The sequence below is a fragment of the Oryctolagus cuniculus genome, chromosome 1 (assembly GCF_964237555.1).
Source record: "Oryctolagus cuniculus chromosome 1, mOryCun1.1, whole genome shotgun sequence".
NCBI lineage: Eukaryota > Metazoa > Chordata > Mammalia > Lagomorpha > Leporidae > Oryctolagus > Oryctolagus cuniculus.
The window spans coordinates 178,540,244-178,563,487 of record NC_091432.1 but is presented as its reverse complement, the minus strand read 5'-3'; the positions used below and the strand labels follow the sequence as shown (position 1 = coordinate 178,563,487).

At 41.4% G+C, this 23,244-nt stretch overlaps 1 protein-coding gene across 20 annotated transcripts in view; it reads right to left on the bottom strand.

The window, feature by feature from the left end:
* CCDC171 (coiled-coil domain containing 171) overlaps positions 1 to 23,244 on the bottom strand; it is a 395,951-nt gene that overhangs the window by 237,203 nt on the left and 135,504 nt on the right. For all 20 annotated transcript variants that reach the window (XR_011380113.1, XM_051845352.2, XM_051845399.2 and 17 more), the window contains one exon: positions 20,083 to 20,185. Coding sequence is in view for 19 of the 20 variants with exons in the window: in XM_051845352.2 (XP_051701312.2) it covers positions 20,083 to 20,185 (103 nt within the window). In the remaining variant the exon portion in view is untranslated. The remainder of the gene's footprint in view (positions 1 to 20,082; positions 20,186 to 23,244) is intronic.

The window sequence follows — 23,244 nt, the reverse complement described above, 5'->3', positions numbered from 1 at the left end:
TGACCCATATACACATTTTTATATTCCACATGAATGTTTTTAGCCTTAAAATGTTTACATAATAAAGTTCAAGTGAAATAAATAGTATGCTCTGTGTCCCACCTGTTTTAAAAAGAAATACCAAGACAAAATTCTTGCAAAAAGAAAGGATTGGGGCCAGTGCTATGGCACAGCAGGTGAAGCTGCTACCTGCAGCACCAGCATCCCATATGGACGCTGGTTCAAATCCTGACGACTCCACTTCCAATTCAGCTGCCTGCTAGTGTGCCTGGAAAAGCAGTAGATACTGGCCCAAGTGCTTGGGCCTCTGTGAGACCCAGAAGAAGCTCCTGGCTCCTGTCTTCAGATCGGCCCAGCTCCAGCCATTTGGGAGTGAACCAGCAGATGGAAGCTCGCTCTCTCTCTCTCTCTCTCTCTCTGCCTTTCTCTCTCTGTAACTCTACCTTTCAAATAAAATAAACAAATCTTAATAGAAAAGGAAGAAGAAGATAGAGATTATCACTCTGGACCAAGATCCTTATTGAATGATTTAATTTAATCTAATAACATTCAAATCACTACATTATGGATTATGGTCCACAAAAACAATGGGCTATTAAAAACTCATAGAGGCAGGCATTTGGCCTACCTGTTAAGACAATGGTTAGGACACCTATACCCCACCTCAGAGTACCTGGAGTTAATTCTATGCCTCCTGATTCCTGCCTCCTATTAATGCAGACCCTGGTAGGCAGCAGTGATGGTTCAGCGGGTGGGTCTTTGCCACTGATGTGGAAAACCTGGATTGAGTTCCTAGCTCCTGACTTCAGCCCCGATCAAACCAGTAGTTATAAGTGGCCCCTCTGCCTTACAAACAAATAATTTTAGGGGTGAACATTTGGCATAGCAGTTAAGAAACCACTTGGGATGCCCACATCCCATAACTAAGTGCTTAAGGTTGCAGGCCCAGCTCCATGCTTGATTCCATTTTCCTACAAATGTGCATCCTGGGAGGAAGCAGGTAATGGCTCAAGTGGATGGGTCACTGCTATCCACATGGAGATCCAGACTGAGTTCTGGGCTCCCAACCTCAGCCCAGTCCAGCTCTGACTCTTGCAGGCATTTGGGAGTGAACCAGCAGATGAGAGATTCTCATTCTTTGTGCATGTGTGTGTGCGCTTCTCTCTTGTGCTTCTGTGTGTGTGTGTGTGTGTGTCTCCCTCTGTTGCTTTCTACATTTCAAATAAACAAATGAATACTTTTAAAAACTACACAATATTTTAAAAATCTCACAGATTAAAAAAAATGGAAGGGCCAGCAGTACCACACAACAGGTTAAGCTGCTGCTTGTCATGCCAGCATCCCATGTCGGAATACTGGTTCAAGTCCTAGCAGCTTCACTCCAATCCAGCTCGCTGCTAATGTGCCTGGGAAGGCAGCACATGATGGCTCAAATAATCGGGCCCTTGCCACTCATATGAGAAACCCAGATGGAATTCTAGCCTCCTGGCTTTGCCTTAGTCCAGCCCTGGTCATTGCAGCCATTTGGGAAGAAAACCAGTGGGTGGAAGATCTCTAGCTCTCTCTCGTTATTTCATTCTCCTCTCTCTCTCTCCCCTCTCCCTCTTTCTCTTTCCCTTTTTCTCTCTCTTTTCTTAATCTTCTCTCCCTCTCAACGTCTTTCCCTCTGTACTTTTAAATAAATAAATCATACAAAATAAGGAATTAAAACAATAGCAACGGGGCAGAGATAGAAAGTAGACCAATAAGAAATGTAGAATATAGAAAATAAGAGCAAGGGCAAAAGTTAGTTATGGTGACTCCCAGTTTTCCACGTTAGATACTGCTTTGGTGTATGGTCATGCCAATTACAAAGATAGAATTTTTAGGAGATCTGGGGACTAAGATGAGTACAATTTTGAACATACTGAATTTGAGGTGCTTTTAGGACACACATAGAAAGTTATAAATGGACTTTAAGTTCGAGAATGAAGCTGAAGGTAAAGAAAAGACTTATGAGGGGTAAGGTAGAAGAAAAGGTCCCAAACCATTTATTTAAATGTTTCCCTTTAGGAAATCTCAAAAGAGCTAAATCTTTATACGTAACTCATATAAACCACTGCTTTTTTTTTTTTTTTTTTTTTTTTTTTTTTTTTTTTTTTTTGACAGGCAGAGTGGACAGTGAGAGAGAGAAACAGAGAGAAAGGTCTTCCTTTGCCATTGGTTCACCCTCCAATGGCCGCCGCGGCCAGCGAACCACGCTGATCCGATGGCAGGAGCCAGTTACTTATCCTGGTCTCCCATGGAGTGCAGGGCCCAGGGACCTGGGCCATCCTCCACTGCACTCCCTGGCCACAGCAGAGAGCTGGACTGGAAGGGGAGCAACAGGGACAGAATCCAGCGCCCCGACCGGGACTAGAACCCCGTGTGCCGGCGCCACAGGCGGAGGATTAGCCTATTGAGCTATGGCGGCGCCGGCCAAAACCACTGCTTTTCAAACTGGTATTACTACTCAGTAACCTATAGATGCACATCAGAAACCATAAGTGTGAATTAATGAGGTGAGTCTATCTCTTCCACCTTCTCTACCCTCCTACCTACTTTAGTTTCCTGCAAGACCCCAAAAGGAAAGGATTGTTAAGAAATAATGAAGAAAAACTGTAAAACAGAAGGTTGAACACTTTTTTAAAGATACATATATAGGGCCGGCGCCGCGGCTCACTAGGCTAATCCTCCGCTTTGCGGCGCTGGCACACGGGGTTCCAGTCCAGGTCAGGGCGCCGGATTCTGTCCCGGTTGCCCCTCTTCCAGGTCAGCTCTCTGCTGTGGCCAGGGAGTGCAGTGGAGGATGGCCCAAGTATTTGGGCCCTGCACCCCATGGGAGACCAGGATAAGTACCTGGCTCCTGCCATCCGATCAGCGCGGTGCGCCGGCCGCAGCGCACCGGCCGCTGCGGCCATTGGAGGGTGAACCAAAGGCAAAAACGAAGACCTTTCTCTCTGTCTCTCTCACTGTCCACTCTGCCTGTCAAAAAAAAAAAAAAAGATACATATATAGAACATGAGTGGTCACATTTATTCTTAGAACAGATGGGAGAACAGAAATCCTATTGTTTAATGCCAGGTTTAGGTCACGAAGTAGAAAATAACACCCAAATGAGTTTTATTTTTGCCTAATAAAATCCAAATATTTAATATACAATACATTAATAACTAAGAAAATCCCTTTGTCATTCTAAAAGCAACAAATATAAACATATTTTGTTAGCAGTTAAACCTTTCAAATAGATATATTCTATATGTTAAACATCTTAATCACTGAGGTCATAAATAAATGTTACTTATAAAATTGCTACTCATCTGGAATCTTTAAGGGAAACAGGTCATAACTTTTCTAAATCATGAAAATTATGCGTAATTCCTGCCCACATTCTCCCTATTTGCCTTAGAAAAAAGCCAGAAAACACTGGCTGGAAATTATTGGTGAGGGGAGCCTGACCTCCTTGATGAGCTCTCTGTAGCTTGATAAGCTCCATTTGGCCAGAAAGTCAAGAACAACAGTAGGAAATGGCACCATCAAACTGGATTCACCAAACTCAACGGCAGTGATGTGATCTCAGTGACACAGGCAAGTGGTAGCAATTAACTTCCAGAGACAAAGTAGACATAGTCATCAAAATGGGTAGCGAAGTCAAAGCAGTAAACAAAAACAGCTAAACTGGATTGGTTAAGTGTCCGTGGTGTCCTAGAACTAAAACAGATGGGCAGTCTCCTTAAATCTTATCTGATTTGTGTACATAGAAAAGCTCTAGGTCTGATCATGAAAAATAGGAATTTATGAACACGAAACAGAGAGTTGACCCTCAAGCTCTTCTGAGATGAGCTACTTCTCAGGCCCAGGGACCTTGAATAAAGATGATGGATCCCCTTTAAGAACGTTGACATTCTGCCAAAAAAATTATACTGTAAACTTTCCTCCTATCCTTCCCCAGAGAAACAGGTAACCATTTACCAGGGTGACTGTACAGTGGGGATAGGATATTAATGACACTTATCAGGGATAACCAGACACTGGATCTGAACTAACACTAGTTCACGGAAGCCTAAGATTCTACTGTGATTCAACAGTGAGAATAAGAGTTTATGGAGGTTAGGTAATTAACTGAATTTTAGCAAAAGGTTTCTCTCCAAAGGGTTCCACCAGTGTCTGAACCCACCCCAAAGTTATTTCTCCAGTTTGGAGTGCATACTTAGAAAAGACAAACAATAATTGACACAATGTCCACACTGATTACCTTACCCATAGAGTGAGGGATATTACAGAGGAAAGCCAAGTAGAAAAAGCCATGTTGAAGTTACTTGAACTTTTACCTACCAAAACAGTACATCAAAAGTAATGCCACATTCCTGTAGAACTTGTAGAAATTAGTGCCTCACAAGGGCTTGAAAGATAAAGGAATGGTAATTCCTACCACATTTAGCTTGCCTATCTAGGTCTGTTCCAAATATAGAAGGATCTTAGGAAATGGTAGTAAATTACTGCCAGCATAATCACACTACTCCAGTTGTAGTTATAGTTAAAGATACAGTTTTTGTTGTGGTGCAAATGAACACATTTTCTGACAATCAGAATAAAGCTATATTCTATTATTAAAAACCATCAAAAACCAGTGTCTTTCAGATGGCAGTGCCAACAATATACCCTCTTTGCTGTCCACCTATAGCTCTAGCATTCTAGCCATAATCTAGCCTGTAGAAATACTGATTCATTCTCCATTCTAGAAAATATCATAAGCTCCCCTTAGTTCTTTACTAAGTTGATAATACCATTCTGACTGCACATGGTAAGCAGAAAGTTGGAACTACTTTAACTGAAGATGCACACAACATTCAGCAGATCCTTACAGATGAATCACAGTATAAACTTTTTAGGACTTGGAAGCAAAGATAGTTATATACAGACATGGTTATCTACAGATAACTATTCTTTCCTTGAAAATTGGCTTTGGACATGATACTGCTCCTCAGCAGATACTGAATTTCATGGTCACCAATTTACCATACCACCTCAGGTTGTCCATCATCAAATGGTTAATGGCTGATCCACTAACCCATAAATTTGACATTTACACAGCATTCTATCAAGTAAAAGGGTCCCAACATAGGTTCAAGCAAGTCCCTAAAGGAACAAGTAATGTACATGAGCAAGTAGAACAGATTCCCATGGGACCTATTCTTGATCTATTGCTTCCCCTCTCTTAACCTACACCCCTGATGCATGCAAAGTTCCTTAGGATAAGCTAACTAACGGAGAAAAGTTAGCTTGGTTTACAGATGGTTGGGTATGATAAGCTGATGCCACACAAAAGTAGGCAACTGCAGCAGTACTACAGTCCCACTCAAGGATAGTTCTAAAGGAGAGTGGTGAAGAGAACTCCCCCAGGTGGGCAAGACTTGTGAATGTGTCATTTTACTTAAAATGAGACAACTGAAGGTATAAATACATACCAGCTTAAGGATAGCATCTAATGGTTGAGCTGAATGGTCAGAAAGTCAGAAAGATTTTTTTTTTTTTTTTGACAGGCAGAGTAGATAGTGAGAGAGAGAAACAGAGAGAAAGGTCTTCCTTTTGTCGTTGGTTCACCCTCCAATGACCGCCACGGCTGGCTGGCGCGCTGCAGCTGGTGCACCACGCCGATCCGAAGGCAGGAGCCAGGTGCTTCTCCTGGTCTCCCATGAGGTGCAGGGCCCAAGCACTTGGGCCATCCTCCACTGCACTCCCTGTCCACAGCAGAGAGCTGGCCTGGAAGAGGGGCAACCGGGACAGAATCCGGCACCCTGACCAGGACTAGAACCCGGTGTGCCGGCGCCACTAGGTGGAGGATTAGCCTATTGAGCTGCGTTGCCGGCCCAGAAAGAATTTTAACAGGAGATAACTAAGGTGGGTGTTGTGCTCCAGTCAACCTCAGTAGAGGGCAATAATCAAGAGGACAGGAAGAAGCATATCATGGATATCAGCCAGTATCTTTCCCATCCAACTGTGTCTTTACATAATTGCACAAAGGAGTCATGGTAGCAAGAATGGAGGTGATACATCAGTTCAGCGACATGGACTTAACACTCACCAGAGCTCATAGTTCACAATCCCTGTTGAATGCCAAATTCACCAACAGCCAAGACAAACAGTGATAGAGTGGGGAAAGAACAACCTTTTCAATAAATGATGCTAGGAAAACTGGATATACACAGAAGATTAAAATCTGACACTTCTCCACTACCTCTTACCCAATATACAAAAATCAGCTCAAAATAAATCAAAGACTTGAACACAAAACCTCAAACTATGAGACTACTAGAAGAAAACCCAGGGGAAATGTTTAAAAGTATCAGTATAGACAGTAATTTTTTACTAAGATCCCAAGAATATAGGCAATAAAATTTTAAAAAGATATATGAGAATATTATCAAACTATAAAACTTCTAAATGCAAAGGAAACAATTAACAGAATATAGAGGTAACAGCCAGAATGGGAGAAACTGTTCGCAAGCTATTCTTCTGATTAAAGATCAATATCCAAAATATATGCAGAACCAAAAGAACTGAGCAACACAAAAAATAAATAAGGCGCACTAGGTTAATCCTCCGCCTGCGGCGCCAGCATCCCATATGGGCACCAGATTCTAGTCCTGGTTGCTCCTCTTCCAGTCTAGCTCTCTGCAGTGACCCGGGAGGGCAGTGGAGGATGGCCCAAGTCCTTGGGCCCCTGCACCCGCATGGGAGACCAGGAAGAAGTTCCTGGCTCCTGGCTTCAGATCGGCGTAGCTCTGGCCATTGCGGCCATTTGGGAAGTGAACCATCAGATGGAAGACCTTTCTCTCTGTCTCTCTCACTGTCTGTAAATCTACCTGTCAAATAAATAAATAATAATAAAAATTTTTTTAAATAAATAAATAAAAATTTTAAATGAGCATTGGGCCAGAACAATTGTATGGCAGATTAAGTCTCCACTTGAGATGCTGCCATCCCATATCAGAACGCCAGCTAAGTGCTGGCTACTCTGCTTCAGCATCAGGCCCCTGCTAATGTGCCTTGGAAAGCAGCAGAAGATGGTGCAAGTACTTGGGCCTCTACCAAGCAGGTGAAAAACCAGAAAGGAATTCATAGGTTCTAGTTTTTTCCCAGGGCATAGCAGAGAGCTGTACTGGAAGAGGAGCAGCTGGGACTAGAACCGGCACCCATATGGGACGCCGGTGCCAAAGGCCGAGAATTAACCTACTGCACTGGTGCACTGGCCCTTAAATTTTTTTTAAACTATTTTTTAAAAAGACCAACACTAAGCCCAAGATATGGCACCGTTCTCTAGAGGATCAGCCAGCCACCTGCTGGCAGGCTGATTACAGTCACTTCTCTCTCTGAAGCGGCAATGCTTTATTCTTACTGAGGTAGACATTTACTCTGGAGACAGATTTTCCTTTCTGACTATAATGTTTCTGATGAAACCACCATCACATTACAAAAATATTTTATGAACTATCACTATTGCATGTAGCATTGTTTCAAACTAGGCAACTCATTTTATAACAAATGAAGTGTAGCAATGGGTTCATTTTCACAGAATTCACTGGTATTACTGTGTTTTCCAACACTCCAAAGTGGCTGGCATAAAGAACAGCAGAATGATCTTTTGAAAACTCATGGTGATGGCTGGATGGCAACATTGTGTGGGATGAATATAATATCCAGGATACAGAAGGTGTTGAGTCAGCCCTCAATATGTGCTGTTGTTTCTCCCATAGCCACATTCACAGGTCCTGGAAGCAAATGGTGGAAACAACCCAAATGTCTACCAACAGATAAATGGATAAACAAAATGTGGTATTTACATACAATGGTATATTATTCAGCCTTAAAAACTCAGTAGTAAAGCCATCAGGTCCAGACTTTTCCTGGATAGAAGGCGTTTGATTGCTGCTTCAATATCATTGCTTGTTATGGGTCTGTTTAGGTTGTCTATATCTTCTTGATTTAATATTAATAGGTCATATGAATCCAGGAATTTATCCATTTCATTACAGTTTTCCAGTTTATTAGCACATAGTTTTTCATAGTAGTGTCTTAACAATCATTTGTCTTTTAGCAGTGTTGGTTGCAATGTCTCCTTTTTCATTTCTAATTTATTTGAGTTTTTCTGTTTTTTTCTTTGTTAGTCTGGCTAGAGGTTTATCTATTTTATTTATCTTCTCAAAAACCCAACTTTTTGTTTTATTTATCTTTTGGGTTTTTTTTTTTTTCAATTTTTAGTTTCAGTTTTATTTATTTCTGCTCTGATCCTTATTATTTCTCACCTCCTGTTGACTTTGAGTTTGGTTTGCTCTTGTTTTTCTAAGTCTTCAGATGCATCATTAGATCTTTTTTTAAAAAAAAATTTCTTTACTTATTTATTTGAAAGGCAGAATTACAGAGAGGCAGAAGCAGAGAGAGAAGTCTTCCATTCACTCCCCAAATGGCCATCACAGCCAGAGCTGGGCCAGTCCGAAGCCAAGAGCTTCTTCCAGGTCTCCCACATAGGTGCAGGGGCTCAGGACTTGGGCCATCTTCTACTGATTTCCCAGGCCATAGCAGAGAGCTGGCTAGAAAGAGGAGCAGCGGGACTCAAACCGGCACCCATATGGGATGCTGGCACTGCAGGTGGCTGCTTTACCCTCTATGCTACAACACTGGTCCCACATCATTAGATATTTAATTTGATACACTTCACACTTCTCTTTATTTAAATGTAAGCAAATTAAGATTGCAATTTTGGTTGGGTAATGGAGAACATATATTGTCAGCAGGAGGCGCTGTCTACCAACTCAAAGGTGACCCTGTTTAGATTCTGAGATGGGAAGTGGAGGTAAGTAGGCCACCAAGTGGCTTTTCTTTAAACATATGTAAGCTTTACTTTTCCTTTTTTTTTTTTTTTTTTTTTCCTATCTAGCCATCCTCATCAGTCTAATGCTTTTTTGTGTCAACATCATCATCCTCATCATCTTCAGTAGCCTGTTGGCCTGTAGCTGCCTTGGCCTCCTCATCTTCATCTCCATCCTCTTCCTCCCCATCACCCTCTTCCTCCTCCTCCTCTTCCTGTCGGCCTTCTTGCTCTTTACATCATTGTCTGCCTCCTGCTCCCCATTTTCTTCGGTAGCGTTCCCATTAGCAGGGGTGTCTCTTCCTTTCTACACCTGCTCCACAACTTCCTTTCAGTCCTCAGTGGTATCTCAGAGCTGGTGTCCACAGCTGTATCTGACATGGAGGACCATGTGGTGACCTGATGCAGGGATGCAAAAGAAAGCTAGAGTTGGAGGACTCTGGTGACAAAGCAGTGGCAGAGGAGGTGCACCACAGAGGTGGCTGCCCAAGTTGGGAGCAGACCCAGAAAATAATGCATAGATGGCTTTTCAGAGCAGCCAATAGGGGTCATTTTAATTTTTTATTTGAAAGATAAAAAGAGTTCTTCCATGAACTGGTTCACTCTCAAATGCCCGCAACTGCCATGGACCTACCTACTTGAGCTATCACCTCTGCCTCACAAGGCAGACAGGAGGAGGAAGCTGGAATTGAAAGCTTGGCCAGAACTTGAAAACAGGGAGTTCAATATGGAGTGCAGGCATCTCAAGTGGCATTTTAACCATGATGTCAACTGCCCAGCCCAAGTACCACAATTTTTATACCGGTGGGGTGGGCATTTGGCACAGCAGTTAAGCTGCCTACACTGTAATATGTTACAGTGCCTCGTTCAAGTTCCTACTCTGTATCCAAACCAGCTTCCTGCTGAAGTACATCCTGGGAGGCAGTAGTGATGGCTCAAGTAACTGGGTCACTGATACTACCAGGACTGGATTATAAACTCCCAGCTTCAGCCTGACCAACCCATAGCTATTGCAGGCATTTGGGGACCAATGGGAACCATTTGGGTACCAGCTGATGAAAGATGTCTATGTCTTTCTCTCTATTGTTCTTTCAAATTATTCTTTCAAATTTATTAATCTTTATACTGGCACTCCATACCATCAATGTTTTTTATTTCTTTTCCTTAATTTTGTCTCTGTTTTAATTCTTTTGTCTTTCCCTCTGTATCATATCTCTGTGGTCCCTTCTTCTATATTTTGTCCTCAAAATCACCAATCTGATTTTCCAGTGTCAATTCTGTCATGGTTTATCACAAATTTTAAATCTAGTCCCCTAGGAACAGATGTTTACCTTGTCAGGGAAGATGTCCATGTCCCAGATCAGAGTGTCTGTGTTCACTTCCTGCCTCCAGCTCCTGATTCTAGTAGCTTCCTGACAATGCAGACATCGGGAAGCAACAGGTGATGGCTTAAGTAACTGGGTTCCTGTCACCTTGCAGAAGACCTAAATTATATTCCTGGCTCTTGGCTCTGGTTCAACTCCCAACTTGACTCTCACTGGGATTAAACATGACAATAGGTCTGATCTGATTTCATCATCATTAAAAAAAAATCATCTATTATTTTTCACTTTATGTTTCTGTGTGGGAGCAAACTGTTGAAATACTTACTTAAGGTATATTAAGCTGATCTTCTGTATATTAAGATAATCGAAAATGAATCTTGATGTGAATGGAAGGGGAGAGGGAGTGGGAAAGGGGAGGGTTGTGGGTGGGAGGGACGGTATGGGGGGGGGAAGCCATTGTAACACATGAGTCGTACTTTGGAAATTTATATTCATTAAATAAAAGATAAAAAAAATAAAAAATAAAAAAAAAAGGACAGAAATAAAGTCTTGTGAAAACAGAAAAAAAAAATATATATATATAAAAGTTTGGAGCTGTTTTATAGACAGTGATCTGGTAGCTTTTATTTTAAATCTAATTGTTTTATATATCACCAATAACCTTATGACTGTTTCAAAAATCCTAAGTAATAATGTAGGCATGAAGTGATACTTAATAATCAAGATGATTTTTTAAATTAGTTGAATATTCTCCTTATACAACACTATACTCTCCTCAAACTTAAAGAGAATCAGGGCTATCTAGAAAAAAAATAAGATAACACACAATAAACTGTTTTACTTCAGTCATTTAAAAATTCATATCTCCAAGAAAAGTAGAGAAGGATGGCAATAATGTAACTTAAGACTTTAGGGTGAATGATAATCAATATTCCATATTCACAATAGTCTATGAAAATGAAGTATAACAGTGAAGTAAGAAAGGGAAAATGCTGGTAAATAAAAGATGGAAGATCCAAAGAGAAGAAGATAAAAAGGATGGTTGGGAATGAGTAGCAATTAGCATATACTTAAATGACAGTCTCACATTATTCCAACTATTAGCTATCTTTAACATACTCTGAAAAGAAGCAAAATAGAAATGAATTTCTGTTTAACCACCTCTTAACAAAAGTAAAAATGACTGAAAATATTATGACACAAGTCAATAAAAATGCATGTTGTCATTTTACAGAATGTTGAGCACTCTTGGGGAAGCTACTTCTTTGGATATCATAAAATGAATGTATGAACATGATGAAATACTGCAAGTTCACTTTGTAAACCTCAGTGAATTGGAACATAAAGGGAGCAAGTGAGGAAAAAAAAAAAAACAGCAAATGACACCAGAGGAAACATGTGTGCTGTTCCTATAACCATCCTCATCTTCTCAGCAACCTGTGAATTTCTCTAGTTAAAAAGTAGCAGCCATGGATTCAAAAGAACAATTAAAATTCTCAAGAAGCTACTAGGCCTTGGCAATATTCCTCTATGAAAGAAGTAAAAGAGGAGAGAAGGGGGGTATGTGTCATGCCACAGTTGGTTAAGCTGCTGTCTGGGACACACACATCCGTAACAGAGTGCCAGTTGAGTCCTGGCTTCTCTATTTCCAATCCAGCTTCCTGCTAATGCACCTGGGAGGAAGTAGAGGCTGGCTCAAGTGGTTGGACCCCTTCGACCTGGTTCAGTCTCAATTATTGCTAGCATTTGGAGAATGAACAGGCAGATGGAAGACTGTTTCTGTCTCCCTCCCCCTGTCTCTTTCCTCTGTCACTCTTTCAAATAAATAAAAATTAGTAAACATTTTTGAGAAAAGAGAGGAGCAAGGAAAGGAAAATTCCACGTTGTTGTCTGGTTTTTCTTAAGAGTACTCCTGAAGACTGCCCAAATCCTGGGTGACACATACACCCATTAAGACATCAAACCCTGTTGCTACAACTTCTTAGGGTGCAAAAGAATGCCTCCTTAAGAATGATTCTTGGCCAGTGCTGCGGCTCAACAGGCTAATCCTCCACCTGCGGCGCCAGCACCCCGGGTTCTAATCCCGGTCGGGACACCGGATTCTGTCCCGATTGCTCCTTTTCCTGACCAGCTCTATGCTGTGGCCCAGGAGTGCAGTAGAGGATGGCCCAAGTGCTTGGGCCCTGCACCCCATGGGAGACTAGGAGGAAGCACCTGGCTCCCGGCTTCGGATCAGCGCAGTACGCCGGCCACAGCATGGTGGCCATTGGAGGGTGAACCAACGGCAAAGGAAGACCTTTCTCTCTGTCTCGCTCTCTCACTGTCCACTCTGCCTGTCAAAAAAAAAAAAAAAATGATCCTTAAGGAAAGAGAAAGTCATCATCATCCTGAAGAGGATTCAATACTGAATCACAAGTGCTCTCTTGGACAGCACATATACTAAAATTGGAACAATACTGAACCACAAGAAAAACTTTTTCACAAACGTGAAAAAGTTCTAGGCAGCCAGCATTGTGGAGCAGTGGGTTAAGCAGCTGCTTGTAATGCCAGCATCCCATATGGGTACCAGTTCAAATCCTGGCTGTTCCACTTCCCATTCAGCTCCCTGTGATGTATCTGGGAAAACAGCAGAAATGGTTTCAGGGCTTGGGCCTGACACCCATGCGAGATGCCTGGAATTCCATGCCCCTGGCACCAGCCTGGCCAACCCCTGGCTATTGTAACCATCTGGGGAGTGAACCAGATGATGGAAGATATATCTATCTCTCTGTGTATGTGTATGCTTGTGTATGTGTGTAAATTGCCTCTCAAATAAAATAAATATTTGAAAGAAGAAAAAAATTGTTTCAGATGTTTGCTAACACTCAGGCACAAGAAAAATGGTTTGGACAAAACACTTGAAGCAGAAGGCCTACAAAAAAGGTTCAAAGTTGGAAACTATTTGCCTGCACACACCCTACAAAAAGAATTTGACAAGAAAGAAAAAGAATAGAAGAGAAAAGAAAAATGACAGCTATAGTGCTTCAATTTTATTGGAAAGTAGAAAGCAGAAACAGGAAATAAATGTCCCTAATCAAGTAAACTGAGGTCATCTCATTTAATAATAGGAGGTCAAGCTGATGTTTCTATGATCCATGAAAGTCTGAACATCTTTTCCACTGAAGGTCAGTCTTCCCATTGACTACTTCTTAAGGATGGATACCCAAGAGCAGCTATATTTTGGAAAGAGACTCCAAGACTTCCTTTGTAATCTCAAAACTTAAAATGCAAAGTAAACCTTCAACCTGATACTCATTCATGCTTTTATTCATTCACACTGAACAAATATTTTTGAGTGACTGCTTTGTACCGGGATTAGAATATATAGTATGTGAATAAAAGAGACAAAGATCCTTATGTTCATGGAGCTTAGATATAGTAAGTGCACTGTATACTGTGTTAGAAATGTTTGGCAGCAGTAAATGCTATAGAAACAAAGCAGAGCAGGGAAGGGCGAAAGGCAGTGGGGCAAGTGACAAGGGAAAGTGCTGTGGGTAAGCTTCATGGAAAATGCAAGATGTGAGCACAGTCTCAAGGAAGAGAAAAAAAAGAGATATATGTTAAGCACCAGTATAAAGGCCCCTAAGGCAACAGCATGTGTAGTGTATTCAAGAAACAGCAAGAGGCCAGAGCGGCCCACACAGAGGAAAGAGGGGTGAGTATAGGAGGTGAAGTCAAGGGTAATAAAGGCTCAGAGGCAGGCCATGTAGGGTGTTGCCAGCCATTGCCAGCACTTGGCTTCTAATGAAATACTGAACCCCAAAGGTCCTGACATATTCTAACTCGGGTTTCTTAATTATTATTTTGCTCTGAATTTACTAAAGCATAATTGACAAATTAAAATTATATACAATCAGGGCCAGCACTGTGGCTCAGTAGGTTAAGCCTCCATCTGTGGTGCCAGCATCCCATACAAGTGCTGGCTCTAGTCCTGGTTGCTCCTCTTCCAATCCAGCTCCCTGCTATGACCTGGAAAAGCAGTAGAAGATGGCCTAGATGATTGGGTCCCTGCAACTACGTGGTAGACCCAGAAGAAGCTCCTGGCTTCTGGCTTTAGATTGGCACAGCTCCAGCTGTTGCAGCCATTTGGGGAGTGAACCAGCGGATGGAAGAACTTTCTCTGTCTTTCCCTCTCATTGCCTGTAATTCTCTCTCTCTCAGATAAATATAAAATCTTTAAAAAAAAAAATACAAACAATCAAGGTAAATGACTGTACACATTAAAGGTGATTTAACATATGAAAACACTGCAAAATGATCACAACAATCAAATTAACAGGAGCATCACTACACAGAATTATCATTTAAGAAACTTAAGATCTACCATCTTTAAAAAAAGAAAATCTACCATCTTGGGGCTGGCTCTGTGTCACAGTAGGTTAATCCTCTGCCTGCGGTGCCAGCATCCCATATGAGCACCAGTTTGAGTCGCGGCTGCTCCACTTCTGATCCAGCTGCCTTCTATGGCCTGGGAAAGCCCTCGAAGATGGCACAAGTCCTTGGGCTTCTGCCCCCGCATGGGAGACCCGGAAGAAGCTCCTGGCTATGGATCAGGTCAGCTCCGGCCAGTGCAGCCATTTGGGAAGTGAACCAGCGGATGGAAGACCGACCTTCCTTCCTTCCTTCCTTCCTTCCTTCCTTCCTTCCTTCCTTCCCTTCCTCTCTCTCTCTTTCTTTCTCTTTCTCTTTTTCTCTCTCTCTTTCTCTCTCTTTCTTTCTACCTTTCTTTCTGCCTTTCTTTCTTTTTCTCTAACTCTAATTCTAACTCTACAAAAAAATCTTTTAAAAATTAGCAAAAAATAAATAAATAAATACCCACCATCTTAACAAATTTCAAATACTCTATACAGTTTTGCCTTTTTAAGGTCTTTTTTTTAGGTTTATTTTTTATTTGGAACTCAGAGTGACAGAAAGAAAGGAAGGTGGGAGAGGGAAAGGAGAATGGATCTTCCATCTGCTTATTCACTCTCCAAATGTCTGTAATTGCCAGGGCTGGGTCAGGAAGAAGCCAGGAGCAAGGAACTCCATGTAGATTCTCCTATGTAAGCAGCAAGGACTCAAGTACTGGAATCATGATCTGCTGCCTACTGGTTGCATTAGCAGGAAGCTAGATTAGAAATGAAGTAGCTGGGACTTGAACCAGGTATTCCAATATGGGATGTGAATATCCCAAGCAGAGGCTCAATTGGATGGAGAAAGTATCATTACCTATAGTCATCAGATACTCAAAACTTACTCATCTTGTAACTTAAAGTTTCCTACTTAGCTTTTCAAATTATTTTCCTCAGGGCTATTGACAAAACAGACTAAAGAGGAGCAAAGGTGGAAGCAGAGACCAGTTAGTAACCATGCAGGTGCTGGAGGTATTAGAAGACCAGGTGCCAACTGCCACAAGGATGACAGGAGGGGAGATCAAGTTAGATCCTGTAGGACAAGTAAATAAATTCCTGAACATCTAGATCTAACAAGTTTTGCCAGAGCTACTACCTAAAGATAAGCTAACAGGTTACACTTGCTTCAAAAAGTTTCTTGGGGCCAGCACTGCGGCACAGCAGTTTAAGCCATCAGTGTCCTGGCTGCTCTGCTTCTGATCCACCTCCCTGCTAATGTGACTGACAAAGCCATGGATGATGACCCAATTCTTGGGCCCCTGCCACCCATGTAGGAGACACAGATGGTATTCCTGGCTCTTGGCTTCAGCCAGGCCCAATACTGGCTGTTGCAGGCATTTAGGGATTAAACAAGCAAACAAAAGATATTCTTTCTGTCTCTCCTCTTTCTGTGTCACTCTGCTTTCAAGTAATATAAATAAATCTTTTGGAAAAATTTCTTAATGTAAAAGACTATAAAATCTCTAGCCTGAGAACAGAAAACCTGGCAACTACTGCCAAAACTGAACTAACAAAGTGGTTTTAAGAAAACAATTTTTATTCATTTCGTTTTAAAAAGCAAATCAAAAAACCAATTTTGTCACTATGCCCCTAACCTTCTACTATGTATGACTTTTCCTGAAATAGGAGGTACTGAACTGAATAACAAAGAGAGGTCATAAAAGAAAAAAGACAACATGGGGCTGGTGTTGTGTGGCGCAGCAGGCTGAGCCTCCGCCTGCAGTGCCAGTATCCCATATGGGCACCAGTTTGTGTCCTGGCTGCTCCTCTTCTGATGCAGCTCTCTACTGGTTGCCTAGGAAGACAGCAGAATAAGGCCCTAGTGCTTGGGCCCCTACACCCATGTGGGAGATCTGGAAAAAGTTCTTGGCTCCTTGCTTCAGATGGGCTCAGCTCCAATCAATGCGGTCATTTGGGGAATGAACTAGTAGATGTCTCTCCCTTTCTTTGTCTCTAACTCTACCTCTCAAATAAATCAATAAAATCTTAAAAACAAAGAGAGAGAGAGATAATGCATCTTTGCATTTTACCATTACTATAAGAGTATCTCTGGAAAACTCAGCCAAGACAACTGAATAATTTTGTTATAAATTCTAAGACTGCATTACCATCACAAAATAAGAATATGTCTATATTTGAAGTTGACTTTCTCTCAAAGATACACATACATGTAAACACACACACACACATACACACACACACAAACACACACACCATGAGATAAAAATGAAGATACTTCAAAAAGTTTGCAGAAAATCAAAGTAAAAGTTTATTTTGACAAAAAAAATTGAAATCCACATATTGCGGTTGTTTGTAATATACATTTTGATGAATTATTAATAGTCCTCATGTACATGGATTTCACAAGTTTTCTTTGCACCAAAATAAACATATTTAAATTCCATTTTCCATTAATTTTCTGAAGTAACCTCTTGTGGGTGCATGTATATGTGCACGTATACTTGAATTATCCTGGGAAAAGTTTTTCCATTTCTTCATTTGGAAAGCATAAAATATTTGGTCATCTTTGCATAATCAAAGTGAGGCTTGATGAAGTACATTGTCTTCACTGATTGGGTTCTTCGTTAAAATAGTAAGCAACAGAAGTTATTAGTTACAACCCTGTTGGTTAAGAAATAAAAAGCCAGCCTAATCAGGATTTGTGGAGGTAAAGAGCAGGAATGACACCAGGTATGTGAATCCATAAAGGTGCCAAGATGAAATTAGATGGCAGGGCCAGAATGTGGCACTGTTGGTTTAGTCACCATTTGCAATGCTGGTACATCCTATATGAGTGCTGGTTCAGGACCCAGCCGCTCTGCTTCTAATCCAGCTCTCTGCTAATGTGCTTGGGAAAGCAGTGGAAGTTGGCCCACATGGGAGACATAAATGAAGCTCCTGACTCTTGGCTTTGGCCTGGCCCAGCCCTGGCCATTATGGCCATTTGGGGAGTGAATCAAAGGATGGAAGATTGTGTGTGCACATTATCTCTCTCTCTCCTTCTCTCTCTCTCGCTCTTTCTCCCTTCATAACTCTGACTTTCGAATAAATAAGTAAACATATAAATCTTTGTTAAATATAAAGGAAATTAAATGGCACACTCAGAACAGTTCATCCAAAGAGAACTAAATAGATTGACTATTTACAGAAATGTAGACAGGTTGACAGAATCAATGAGATATGATAAGGTACCCAGAACAAGCAAGAGTGGAAAATGGAAAACTGATATCCTGCCCAAGCCCAAAGGGTCAAGTGGAAGGAACACCATCACTACAGTCCAACAAGAGCCACATCTACAAAAGACGATCCACTGGACAGGAACTGTACCTGTTCAAAGATGAAGCCACTGCCAGGAATGCACTGGAGGAGAGGGCCAGAAGAAACAAATAACCTAACTTCTTCTCCCACTCTCCCTATCTCCTGTTATACACCCACTGTCCAAATTCAACATGAAGTCAGAGGGCAAAGAGCCCAGAACCACAGAAGCTAGCCTCCTAAGTAAGGCACAAGGTGAAATGAAGACCAAGAGGGTAAAGCGTGAATAACCAGCACAACATGCAAACCAAGACTGCTCTGTAATAATCCATAGCTCAGTAATACAGTGCATAGTCCTTTTCCTAGAATATATTCTCTGTATTATTAGAGTGTGCAAATATATGAGAAACTAGGAAGTTAAAACAGGGTTACTGCTTAAAAATAAAAAGAATAACTTCAATGGAAGACAATTCTTTTTCTGTAGACTTACTAGTAAATTTTGAGTGACTCTGTTATCAATTATTTCATTTTAAAACTCAGAGGAGAGATGACCTCATTATTCTTAATTTTTCTTACTTGATTCCCAATAAATATTTAAAATAATATTGAAGAATAAGAAATACCTACTAAAATATATAACAACTTGCAAAGAGTCTAACCTCATTAAACACCACTGATACATCTCATTTAAAAAAAAAGTACTACTGCAAGAGAATATTTCATCCTCCAAAGTTTTATCAAACATAATTTAAAGCTGAAAACCTCCATTGTTTTCAATTATTTTCATTTTACTTGAAAGGCAGAGAGAGACAGCAGATACAGAGATAGCATCCATCTACTGGCTCATTTCCCAAATACCAGGTCTGTGGCAGGACAAAGTCAGGCACCCAGAACTCAGTCTGGGTCTCCCTTGTGAGTAGCAGGGGACCAAGTACTTGATCCATTAGCTGATGTCTCCAAGGGTGCACATTAGCTGGATCAGATGTAGAGTAGCCAGGACTTGAACCAGGCACTATGATATGGGATATAGGCATCCCAGGTGGCAACTTAACTGCTGAGTCACATGCCTGTCCATATACCTACATTTTTTATGGTACATTTATACACTTTAAGTTTTCCAGATACAATCTATGAAACACTAACACTTTATGGAGCAGTTGAAAAAGAGCTGTACATTAATTTCACAAAATTATAGCTAAAAATGTATGAAGGATAAAGGCAGACTAAAGCACACTAAATTCCTAATAGTCACCAACTGAGAGATCTATAGACCATAAGGTGAAAAATGCACTCTGATCGGATGTTTCTGCTTTCTCAAGGACAACAAACTTTCTTGAATTTCTGAGTTTTCCAAAGTGTTTAGCCAAATTACAGTTTGATTCCTTTTAATAAAAGCAGCTAAATTTGAAAGTGTAACTACTTAAATTTTATGTGCTTTTTGAAGAATATAATTGTGGCAGAAGACAACTAAATAATTCAAGGTTGACAGAAAATTGAGGGGGAAAAGTAAAAGAATTTAAGTCAAAGCTTGGATAGCATCCTTAATGGCATAAACATAAAGTAGAAATGGTGAACAGAATTGATAATACAACTAATACTTTTGCTAGTTCCCAAAATACATCCATAAGTGGTTTTTATAGTTCTTCATATTACCAGAGCTAATTCTAAAACCAAAAGAATTTATCTAAGCACTCTTACCCAGAGAGCATACGTACATGATAGTAAGAAATGAAACTGAGAACCAGGTTAGAAAGCAACAGTATTGAACATGCACTATGTTACAGCCTGTGTCCTACATAACCTTTTGAATGCATGACCTTTAAGTTGCTGAAGGTTGCCTCAGAATTTGGCTCTGGTTGATAGAAACATCTGTTCCCCTTGCAGGTATACTGTAAGGACTTTTTTCTCAGTTGGATTCAGAACACAGCAAGTGAGCCCTGTCTGTCCAATCATGCAGACCCCAACACTTGTAAATCAAGTTCTGGGAGGACAACAGCAGGTCCACATTCCGTCACCCTTTCTCAGCCAGCTAGGCCAACTGACTGCTGTGAGAACTGCTCTTATCATGTCATCAAATCAAAGCATGTTGAGATAAGGGACTATAAGAGGCATCTGCAGAATTCCCAAAATGTAGTGACTTTGGAACACTGACAGATGCATCTGTCATTTTATACCTTCAACTAACCTGATGTCCACTGGCCCGACACAGTAAAGCTGTCCAAGATCGATTCCAATTCTTTCACGTTATTTTCACATGTCTCTACTAGGAAGGCCTGGTGCTTCTTAGCCTTTTAATTAAGAAAAAAATTATACATAATAAGGTCACGTATTATAAGAGCTGCATATTTTTGTACAAACACATACAGGACAATTATAAGTGAGATAATAAATTACTAATAGATCTTTTTGTCTTAATCATACCTTTTATTTGGCTTAATAAAAAACACTGTCTCTCCTGTCACTCCCTCTGTGTCACTCTGCTTTTCAAATAAATAAATCTTTAAAAAAAAATACTACACAAGATCTCATTAACAATTTCTCATTAACAAATTTACTGACAAGGCTGGCATTGTGGAACAGTGGGATAAGCCACACCCTGCAATACCATCATCCCATATCAGGGTTCCGTTTTGAGTCCTAACTGCACTGCTTCCCATCCAGCTCCCTGCTAATGTGACTGACAAAGCAGCGGAAGAAGTACTTGGGCCCCGTCCCCCACATAGGAGACCCAGATAGAGTTATAGACACCCAATCTCAGCCTATGCCAGCCCCACCATTGCAGCCATTTAGAAATGGAACCAACAGACAGAAGATTCATTCTCATTCTCTCTCTCTCTCTGTCTCTCTCTCTCTTTCCTGCTCTCTCCCTCTCCTTCCCTCTTTCAGTCTCCTCCCACCCCACCCCTACCAATCTGCATTTCAAATAAATAAATAGTTTTTAAAACCACATATACACACAATTCACTAAGGATCTATTATCTAACACTATGCTAACTATGTTATACAAAGTAGTTCTTTTATCCTCATAATAACCCTACTACAGAAAGGCTATTACTATCCCAATTTTGCAGATAAGAAAAGTGAGACAGAGGAATTAAGGAATATTTTTAAACCATGCTTGCAGTCGTGTGGTGAATTGCTAGGTGGCAATCAAAAGTGAATACAGGGAGCAGGCATTTGACCTAGTGGTTAAGAGACGGACTAGGAGCCCTACTTCTCATACCTACATACTAACGTAAACATTTGGGAAGTAACCAGGGAAGGGGAACTTGCTCACTCACTTGATCTCGCTCTTTTCTCATATCTCTGCTCTCAAATAAATAAATAAGCAATTTCTTTTAAAAAGTGAATGTATTTAAGACCATTGAAGCTAATGTGGAAGTCAAATGATGGTAGCTTGATCTAGGTTATTTAGCAATGAAAAAGGAGATAGAGGCAAAGAGCAGATGTACTAAAAAGATCCTTGGAAGGTGAAATGGCCAGATCTTAGTCACAATGTATTACATTAGACTACACTGATTGGCTTGGACTGGATGAGGATAGAGGAAGTCCTTAGATGAAAAGAAAAGCAATGATTGATGCCAACGTTTCAAGCTAAAAAAACTAGGTGGAGTTCAGTTGAATGAGAATAATGAAGGTGGAGGCTTTATTATGGATGTTTCAGGTTTTTACTTGCTTATTTCTAGCAGTGGGTATGTTCATGAATTGCTTTGATCACATTCCATTGGAGATACATAACATATCTCCATAGTGAGAGCTCTAGCACAATGCCAAACAGTCCCCAAATAAATATATTTGAGTCAACAAAGAACAAGAAAGTAGAACAACATAGGAGAAGGCTGGACATAATTGTGCAAAGCTCAGAAAGGAGATCCAGTAAAGGTGTAGGAATTATCCACACATGCTGCCTGGAGCTTGCTTTAAGGGTATTTGAAAGGAAGTGAAAAGAGCCAGGACAAACTCTTAAGGAGCACTAGCATCTAAAAAGAGAGAGAGAGAGAGAGACTGAGACCAGCAAAGCAGAAAAGCAGAAGTATATAATGCCATGAAAAACAAGACAAGAGAATATTTCAAGGAGAGAGTTGTCAATTATGTCCAATGCCATTGAACATTCAAGAAAAATGGAGACTAACAAGTATCTACTGGGAGGTCACTGGTAACTTTCTGTAAATCTATTCTACTGCGGTATAGTTTCTTTACTTAATGTATACTAAGCTGATCTTCTGTATATTAAGATAATCGAAAATGAATCTTGATGTGAATGGAAGGGGAGAGGGAGTGGGAAAGGGGAGGGTTGTGGGTGGGAGGGACGGTATGGGGGGGGGGAGCCATTGTAACCCATGAGTCGTACTTTGGAAATTTATATTCATTAAATAAAAGATAAAAAAAAAAAAAAAACCGGACGGCGGAGCCAAGATGGCGGAATAGTGAGGGCGCGCACCGATAGTCCGGGAAAATTTAGTTTAATAAAAGGGGAGTTACAGTAGCCTCAGAAAAAAGAACCAGGAAAATATTGCAGACAAAACTCTTCTGGATCCAGTGGGCGTGAATCGGAGGACCTACTGGGAGAACAAGGTCGCCCACCGCGCGCGAAAGCCGAGCCGCAGGACCAAGCCGCGGGACTGAGCCGCGGAAGCCGAGCCGCGGGACTGAGCTGCGCAAGCTGCAGGGTCTGCGCGCAAGTGCTCGAAGGGGAGTGCAACAGCGGGGAGACTTGGGACGTCCAGGGCTCCGAGTCCACACATCGGCGCTGGAAGGGGAGCAGACCTGCGTGGAGAGCGTGGGAGCCCACAGTTCGGGACACCAGCGGCAGACTCAACACACCAGCGCTGGAACGCGAGGTGAGCCAAACCTCAATAACCCGAGACACCGGCAGGCAAGCGGAGAGAGGAGACTAGAGGGAACGACCCCCCGGGGGGGGGGGACTTCACCAAGCTAACTGGAAGAGAGAGAGAGGGAAAAAAAAAAGGTGACTGGTACGGACACGGGTTTCTCTCTCTCCGCTCACCTCTCAAGGGCGAGCAAGACAAAGAGCAGGCGCCATCTTGGACATACGTCATAAGCAGAGCGACCTCAGGTCTGCACCGGCCCTGAGCCTAGCAGTAAAACCTGACTCTGGGTGGGGCGAATTAACAGGAGATTAGGACCTAGTAAATTTATGGTGCTACTGAACTGAGACTGTGAAAAAAGAGACGGTGGGGGAGAGAACTCACGGAATTCACGTGAGCACTCTCCAGAGACGCTACAATTCCGTAACTTTGGCAACCCAGTGGGAGACTGAAGGAGAATTTGAGCCTACTCTAAGGGCTGAACAGATTCCCTGTGTGGTCCTTGGGAAAGAGCTTCT